Source organism: Lactuca virosa, chromosome 8 (assembly GCF_052849685.1).
Source record: "Lactuca virosa cultivar CGN04683 chromosome 8, Lactuca_virosa_CGN04683_v6, whole genome shotgun sequence".
Lineage (NCBI taxonomy): Eukaryota > Viridiplantae > Streptophyta > Magnoliopsida > Asterales > Asteraceae > Lactuca > Lactuca virosa.
This window is the reverse complement of record NC_136433.1, coordinates 79,992,449-80,000,849: the sequence shown is the minus strand read 5'-3', so window position 1 is coordinate 80,000,849 and position 8,401 is coordinate 79,992,449. Positions and strand designations below refer to the sequence as shown.

The 8,401-nt window shown below is 36.1% G+C and overlaps 1 protein-coding gene across 1 annotated transcript; it reads left to right on the top strand.

The window, feature by feature from the left end:
• Positions 1-787: 787 nt before the first annotated feature.
• LOC145132059 (PLASMODESMATA CALLOSE-BINDING PROTEIN 1-like) lies at positions 788-3,784 on the top strand. Its single transcript, XM_079066702.1, has 4 exons — positions 788-985; positions 1,116-1,358; positions 1,688-1,721; positions 3,256-3,784. Exons 1-4 carry the CDS (start codon positions 931-933, stop codon positions 3,566-3,568), a joined length of 645 nt encoding a protein of 214 aa, XP_078922828.1. The 5' UTR covers positions 788-930; the 3' UTR covers positions 3,569-3,784.
• Positions 3,785-8,401: the final 4,617 nt, after the last annotated feature.

Here is an 8,401-nt window from a genome sequence, read left to right as displayed (position 1 = left end):
GTTTTGGTATATTTCTTCAAATGTGAGATTGATTAGGCAAATTTGGTTGTATGAATATCACTAATACTTATATAAAAATAATATTTAACTACAAGACAATTTAAATCCACCTTATTAAAACCTAATTATACATATTGAATAAAAAAATAACAATCCATTTCAGAATTGCTCTTTACATTGATTCTGGAATAATGTTTATGTTTTAGACACTATAATTGAGATTTTTGGGTTCTTTAAGCTAAATACAAATTGATGTAGGCCCTACTAAACAAGATACTAACCTAAATATAAGAAGGAGCAGTATGCAAACCTATTTTATCCGAACAAGTCACAGACATTACGTACTTGTTCTCCGGATTATGGAATTGTTCATCGCATCATCATATTTTGGACTATCTAACTACAAATCACGGAACTATAAATTGTAAAACAAACACGGTTTACCGTATAGTCAGCCAAGTATAAATTTATGGTTCGTCTAGTTGAAATTTTATAAAAGATCAAAGACACCGTTCCGAAATAAAATATGAAATGTTTGAATTCCCTTTAAATAGGGGCTTATAAATACACAGATTGGTAAGATTTGTTGATTTTGTCCGAAACAACCTATTCTGAATTTGGTAGTTATTTTTGTAAAATAAAAAAATGTTCGATGTTTGGAGATATATACTCAAGAAACAAATGGTATTTTTTGTTATTATCCCTTAATTTACTTTTAATTAATAGAAAATACATACACATAACATAACACCCAACCGCTACACCGTCGGCCCACTGTTGCCTAGGATAATAAAATTTGCCACTCCCCTCCTCTCCTCTCTCTCTCTCTCTCTCTCTCTCTCTCTCTGCATATTTCTAGTTCGAAAACAACACTTTTAACACCACTATCCGTCATAATCAAGCAACAACCTCACCATCTGGCTACAAACCATGGCTGTTTTTGCACTTTCCATGGTGGTTCTCTTGGCCATGGCAGGCTTTTCAAGTAAGATCTCTTATGTTTCCTACCTTTTCCTCAAAAGGGTTTTCGATTTTCCACTTCTTCTCAAATGGGTTTCTCTTAGATTTGCTTTTCGACCTTCAAATCAACCAATTTTTATGTCGGTTTTCAACAGGCGCAGCTTATTGTGTATGTAACTCTGCATTGAGTGACGCAGTTCTTCAAAAGAACATAGATTATGCTTGTGGAAACGGAGCTGATTGTACTCTAATCCTTCAAGGTGCTACTTGTTTTAACCCTAATACAGTCAAGGATCACTGTAATTACGCTGTCAACAGTTATTTCCAAAGGAAAGGTGAAGTTTCAGGGAGCTGCGATTTCTCAAACACAGCTACCGTTAGCCAAACAGCCCCACCTGGCAAGTCTTTCTTCATCTTCCATCCAGTTTATGGATCAATACTTCTGTAGTGACTTGTACCTCATGAACTAAAAGTTGTACACCAACAAACATACCAAAGTAATGCTCTAATGACTTGTGCCTCACGCAGTCAAAGTTGTTCGCCAACAGCACACACAACATTCCTCTTTCTGCTCAGAGCATAAATCTCAAAATACAAAGAAATATTTTCTATGATGACTTGTGCGTTGTGCAATGAGTGTTGTACATTATATTCCTGTCTATTTCTGCCTTTTTGATCTCTCTTTTTTCTCCAGCCTTATTGTTGTGCTTTGTTGCTTGATTTACAGGGGCAACTTCTGTATGTTATGCTGGTAGCCCAAGGTGTGCTTTCTAACCTTCCACCCAACCTTCTATTTTTTAGCATCTTTATTACTAGATCTTGCACTTTTCTCCATTTTCTTAGTAAATTATTCATTTTCTCACCATGATTGAGATTAAAGTTATGTGGGTATGTTTCTTGATGCATAAAGATCTCATTTTTAAGTTATGTGGGTATGTTTCTTGATCGCATAAAGATCTCATTTTTCCGGTCTTTGTGAGTTTAAATTTGTTTTATTAAACTAAAAAAGTGAATATAAAGAAAGGATACTTTTTGATTGATCTAATATTTAAAGGGTGTGATTTCATATTCCAAGAAGCTCATCTTTCTTGGTGATGATGCACTTCTTGATGTTTCTTCGGAAAACCATCTTTCCAGAGTAGAAACTCCAAAATCCATAAATATGTACAAGTTTCTATGCATAATGTACAATTTACTATATAGTTAGTGCTCTGGTTTTGTAACTTTCTTCTTTGGAAAAAGTAATCACCTTTTTTGTTTAGTGTCTGTGGTTGAAGGGGCCTATCACTTGATTTGAAATTTTCAGAATTATCAGGACTTATACATCATGCATAATAAGTGCAATAAGTGCAATAATATGTAATGATATCTTGTACATCATGCATTGAAAGTTGTATGATGCTTCTAGAGCTGGCTTTTAGGAATCATTTGGTAGATCCAGAAAAGTATTATTTAGATTAGGTACTGTTTTTTCAGTACACTCATGAGTTGTCAAGATGTTGATATCATATGCATATTTCTTCCTATTTTATGACAATATATCAAGCAAAGGTCATGTTAGGTCACATTATGCTTTCAATAATGGAGATATGAATCAATGTTACAAATAATAAATTTGTGTCAGGAACAAAATGATCATATATCATAATTTTGTATTAACTATACTACTAAAGATTATATTAATAGTAGGAAAAAAAATCCAAATTTGACTTTCATGGTCAAAGATCTTTTTTCAAATTCATAATACTTAGTTACTTGATTCTTTTTTATTGTGTTACTACTAAAATAATTAATTATCAAATAAAATATAAAAAAATTACTACTTTTTTTTTGTCCTAGTAGGAAATAACCCCTAAAGAAAGTGATAGAAAAGAAAATGCAGCTTTGACTTTTGTGGTCAAAAGATAACTTGTACAAATTTGAAATGATCAAATCTAGTGAAATTGACCAAATTGATCTTGAATGTATGTCGGGATAAAATTTCAAAATCATTTTTGTTAAATATTCTAGCATTGGTATTATACATATAATATAAAGTTTTGAATCTTGTAAAAGATGGAGCATATTATCATCATATGCTTTAAAGATTTATATATTTACGTGGAAAAAGTCGTTTTTAGACGTAACTCTAGAATTCCTTTTAGGACATTGCTATCTTTGTATAGATATCGATAGGGGTAAAAATGGAAACACAAGATTTACATTGAAATCTCTTACAAGTTTTTACTTGCTATAATTCGCTACTTTTAGAAGTCTTCCATTCCTAAATTTTCTTGTGATTCTTGATTATTGCAGCTCGACAACCCCAACCACCTCATCACCACCTGGGACTGGGACTGGGACTGGGACCGGGACCGGAACCGGAACCCCTGGGACCGGAACTGGAACCGGAACCGGGACTGGGACTGGAACCCCTGGGACTGGAACCGGAACCGGAACCGGGACCGGGACCGGGACCGGGACTGGGACTGGAACTGGCATTGGGTTGAACCCGCCGTTTGGAATGGGCCCTACGGGACAAGACAACAGTGGTGCTGAATCTTTCAACTGTTTGACTTTATTGACTCTTTTGGTTCTGGGTTTGATCTTATGGTTAAGGTTGATCTAAGGGTGTTTTGTTATATGATTAATCCTGTTGTAATCTATGGAGTTGTATGGTGGTAGTAGGGAATCGATTATCGGTTGTAATCCATTATAGCCTATTTTTTTGGTTGTACTTTTTGTATGTGGGGAATTTATGCCTTTTGAAATGAGGCTGTCTTCTGTGAATGGGTGTTTGTGGGGGGTACTGCTACTCTTTTATTGATTCCTTTTAGATTTTTCACCTTTTTGTATATCTAAAAGGTCATATTCTTATTTGGGTTCTTTACACTACTTTTTACTCCATGGGCTTACAAGTTTTGATGCAAAGGGTACAACTATTGTTGGTCCAAATAGCTGTGTCATGAAAGTCTATGGCCATGTGGTCTAGTGGTTCAGATTGTTTGTCATGAGCACATGCACCAATTTATAAAGGCTATGGCCCATGACGGGTATTTCGAGAGGACTTCTAGAGTTATTTTCCTTTTGTAATAATTGGATTAAATAGTGAATAGGTATCTACATGATTTTCATCGGTTCTGATATGAACGAAATTTTCTCTAGCAATAATTTCTCCTAAAAAGTGATAATTCACAGTAATATGTTTCATTTGATCGTGAAACATTCGATCCTTGGTCAGGAAAATTGTGCTTTGATTGTCCCAATACACAATATTGGCCTTGTGTGTGCCATTAAGTCGGCCAATCAAACCTTTCAACCAAATAACCTCTTTAACAACTTCCTTTATAGCCATATACTCTGCTTTCAATAGTGGTCCTAGTGAATAATGAAACAATAGACTGTAATTGTATTTTCCAACGAATAACATAACCACATAAAATGAACACGTACCCTATTTATGCTCTTAACTTGTTCAAATCTTTGGCATAATCATAATCTACATATCAAAACACCTATTATTAGTTTTACCATAGTGTAAGCATACATAAAATATACCACGTTAATAACAAAAAATTCATTTGACAACATTCCAAAGCTATTTCCATGGGTTCTCCACGTATTTAATAACCATGCTCACGGCATATTACAAATCATGACATATGCATATCATAACATATATCAAAGATCCAACAACGATGGTGCACAATACATGTGTTAGTAATAGAACTTCAAGCGGATGATAGCTTAATGTGCGTTGCGAAAATGCTTGTGTTTCCAAGAAGCACAATTTCTCTTCCCCAATTTTTTTTCACAACTCCCAAGTCCTTCATATTAAATTCATCATTCAACCAGTCTTTAGTCTTTTAAATCCTTTTCATAATATTTTGTTATAATTAACATATCATCAACGTATAAAAGTAAATAGACCATTGATCCATCATTGCATTTCCTGTAATAAACAAAATTGTTGTAGGCGCACATTTCATCTTGTGACTAGTCATGAATTAATCAAATCTTTTATATCATTATCTTCCTCAATCTTACAATTTAGGAATGCTGAAGTCACATCAAGTTGCTCTAGTTTATAATAACTAGAAGCAACCAATCCTAATATTCCATGTATAGATGTGTAACACCCGGTCCTTGCAAGTATAATCCTTTCCTTAATTGTAAGCTTAAAGTGTTGGGAAGTTTGGTCCTACGCGAGGGGTAGGATAGTCTCCAACGCGTAGGAGGGAAGTTAATCGTGAGACTTAAATGATCTACGCAAAGCATAGATCGAGCTACACAGTGCGTAGCTGCCCAGAACCAAAACCCTAATATTGGGGGGGGGGGGGGGGTTGAGCCCTATTTAAAGACACTAACTCCCTTGAGGCCCTTCCATCCTTAGCCTCCATCCTCCCAAATGGCCTCCTTAGAAACCCTAATTCTCATTTGCAAGTTTTGATCCATTAGAGTGATTTGTGTGCATTTGTGAAGGAAGAAGAACATTGTGGACCCACTTGGGAGGTCAAATCAGTGTAGATCCAGAAGTTTCATCCTCTCATCCATCTCTAGAAGGTATAAAGCTTCTACCTTGATGTTGTTTAATGTTAGATCTACTTATGCTTAAGGATTTCATGCTTTTGTACCCATAACCATGGTTTATATGAGTATGAGCTACTCTAGGCCATTAGGGTATCATTTCCAGTAGATTTTGGAGTTGTTAAGTCATAAAAATGAGAGCTTGGCCACTCTCATCCTCCAATGCATGAGCTTTTGAGCAAAAGAAGGCTTTTTGGACCTAGGGTTTGGATTGGTGCTCTTTGTATGCATGCAAATGGATAAAGTCATAAACTTTATCCATTAAGATGTTCATATTGTTTACTTGTGAAAGTTTGGTGGGTTAACCTTCTGTATTAAGCACTTAATGGATGGATTTAGACAACAACATACTATGCATGGCGTAGTTCTGGCTACGCAATGCATAGCTCCGATTTCGCTCATTTCACCACCTTAGGCTCTACGTTGGGCGTAGACCGGCTGGAAGATGACTTTTGGCTTTTTTTACCGTTGAATTTTTGACCAAGTTTGACTTTGGTCAAACTTAAAGGATTTGGGTTGTTGATTAAGGATTCTAACTGGTTTTGGTGCTAGAAGGTTCGCGAGAGCAATCAGTGCAGAAAGTGAGCGTGTCGCGGTGTTCTTGGGTTTCCAATTCAGGTGAGTTTCCTCACTCTCCCGTGGGTCGAAGGTATCAATGCCGGCCCACTAGATTTTGTTATGTATCCTTGTGTATATGATGTTGTTGTGCTGTAGTGATCTGTTATATATATATATATATATATATATATATATATATATATATATTACCTTGTGAGTTAGGATGTTGGTTAGAGTACCAGTAGGTTGGTTATCGTCTAGTGGAGTGCCCTAGGGGTTGTATGTGGTCATGTAGGATACCCTGAGAACTCTTGATCTAGGCTTTCTTGCCTCTTCCTTGTTTGGTTGTGGCTCTAGAGTAGGATCATCTGTTCGGGTTTCTATCTAACCTATGGTTACATACATCGATACATTCCTTAGAGATTTTCCGGTAGTAGTGCAAAGTGTTGGGATGGGCTTAGTAGGCGATAGTGAACTGTTCGACAGGTAGATTCATGTAGATATTTGCATGTGCTTATGTGCCTACTTGATTGTTTGTTTGATTATATATCGACATATCACGGTGGGTTAGGTTGAGGCGCACCTGCTTTGTGTTGTAGGCCAAGATACCATGTTCAGGCCGACTCTAAGCCTTAGGAACGGGAATGGAACCGGTCGTGGGATGGAGGTTCATATGAGTGGTTGGGTTGAGGCAATAGGCCAACATACCCGGGGGCAATCCAGTCCTTATGACTATGGGTCCGACGTGCATTCATTGTATGTGTATTATGGTGTGTGGTATTTTGGGAGAAACTCACTAAGCTTCATTCTTACCCAGTTGCTTATATTTTTTAGTTACCATTGGTGATCGTGGGAAGGTGAAGGCGTGAATGTACACATTCATCAACATCAACGGTTATTTCCCGTTTACTATATTACGCTAATTTTTAACGATGTACTTTGGAACAAATGATTTTTATTAATTTGAATTCCATATTGTGAAGTTTTTACCTTAATTAAAAATGAAAATTTTTGATGTGAAAATGAGATGTTACAAGATGTGTGTTTGACAACTGAAGAGTAAATGTAATGTCAGTGTAATCGATTTCTAGGATATGACTATAGCCTTTAGTTACAAGTCTCACATTATACCTAGGTTTTTTACATGGATGAGTGGTGTCTTTTAGCTTGTAAACCCATTTACACTTAACAAACTTCTTTCCTTTTGGAAATTGGTAGAACCAAGAAAAAGTCTAAGTTGTAGCACATGTGATTATACGGGTAGCACGTCGGAAAATTTACACTATGCCGGAAAATTTTCCAAAAGTTTATTTTATGCTTGAAAATTTAAGGAGTAGCATTGGCTACAAGTGGTACCCCTGGTTCTGTCCCTACTTTTGGATTTGGGACGAGATCATATGTGTTATTTTTTTTTTGGTAATGACTCCATCAAGTTGTGCATAACAGCCATCCATTCATTCAAATCTATGGATTTAAGGCATCATCATACCTTATAGTTTCTAAGGTTCACTCAATTTTATTAGCAACAATAAGAGTATAAACAATAGAATTTTCTTGAGCATACCTTTTAGGATGTATAACCTATCTTTTTGTTCTATGTCTTTTACTGCATTGATAAGGAGTTTAAGTTGATAAGGACGAAGGAGGAATACAACCCACATGGTCACTAGAAGAAGCTTATTTGTTTTGTGAAGAAGTATTAAGTGAGATGATGGGAGTGTTTGACATCTCCACCTCGAATGGTAACTTCACCTCTACTTGTGTTTCCTTCTCATTCCATTCGAATGATTTAACTATGGTAGTAGGTGGGTTAGTGATGCCTTGAATAATAACATCCTAATCAAAAGTCACACCTCTTGATAAAATTAGCTTCTTTAGGTCCGAACACCATAACTTGTAGCTTTTTACCTCTAGATTGTAACCAAGAAACACACACTTAATCACCCTTGGGATTTGGGATTGGAGATGGCGACATCCTATGAGGGGTGGATCCAAGAAGGTGTAATTCGATCATACGATGGAGGTTTTGGATATGCGTATACCTTCACATGAGCATGGTAACTGGTGTTAGAATTTTGGTATTGTTGAAGCTTTTTGTATCGGTATGGCCAAAACTCGTATAGATGACCTCACTCTACCTAATGGTCGTAGACATACACGTTGGAATGATTTTGTGCCTATAAATGTTAACATTCTTATATGGAGAGCTTTATTGAATTGGTTGCCTTCAAAAGAGTACTTGGAAAGAAAATGGATCGATTTGGATTCATCCTTGCGTTCTTCGTGTCTTAATCATATGGATAATATTAAGCATGTT

What these genes read in the sequence shown, in the direction of transcription:
- LOC145132059 (XM_079066702.1), top strand. Translation starts at nt 931, where the DNA reads ATGGCTGTTTTTGCACTTTCCATGGTGGTTCTCTTGGCCATGGCAGGC. An exon ending in GGCCATGGCAGGCTTTTCAA is followed by an intron (nt 986 to 1,115) that starts GTAAGATCTCTT and finishes GGTTTTCAACAG; the next exon opens with GCGCAGCTTATTGTGTATGT. An exon ending in TAGCCAAACAGCCCCACCTG is followed by an intron (nt 1,359 to 1,687) that starts GCAAGTCTTTCT and finishes CTTGATTTACAG; the next exon opens with GGGCAACTTCTGTATGTTAT.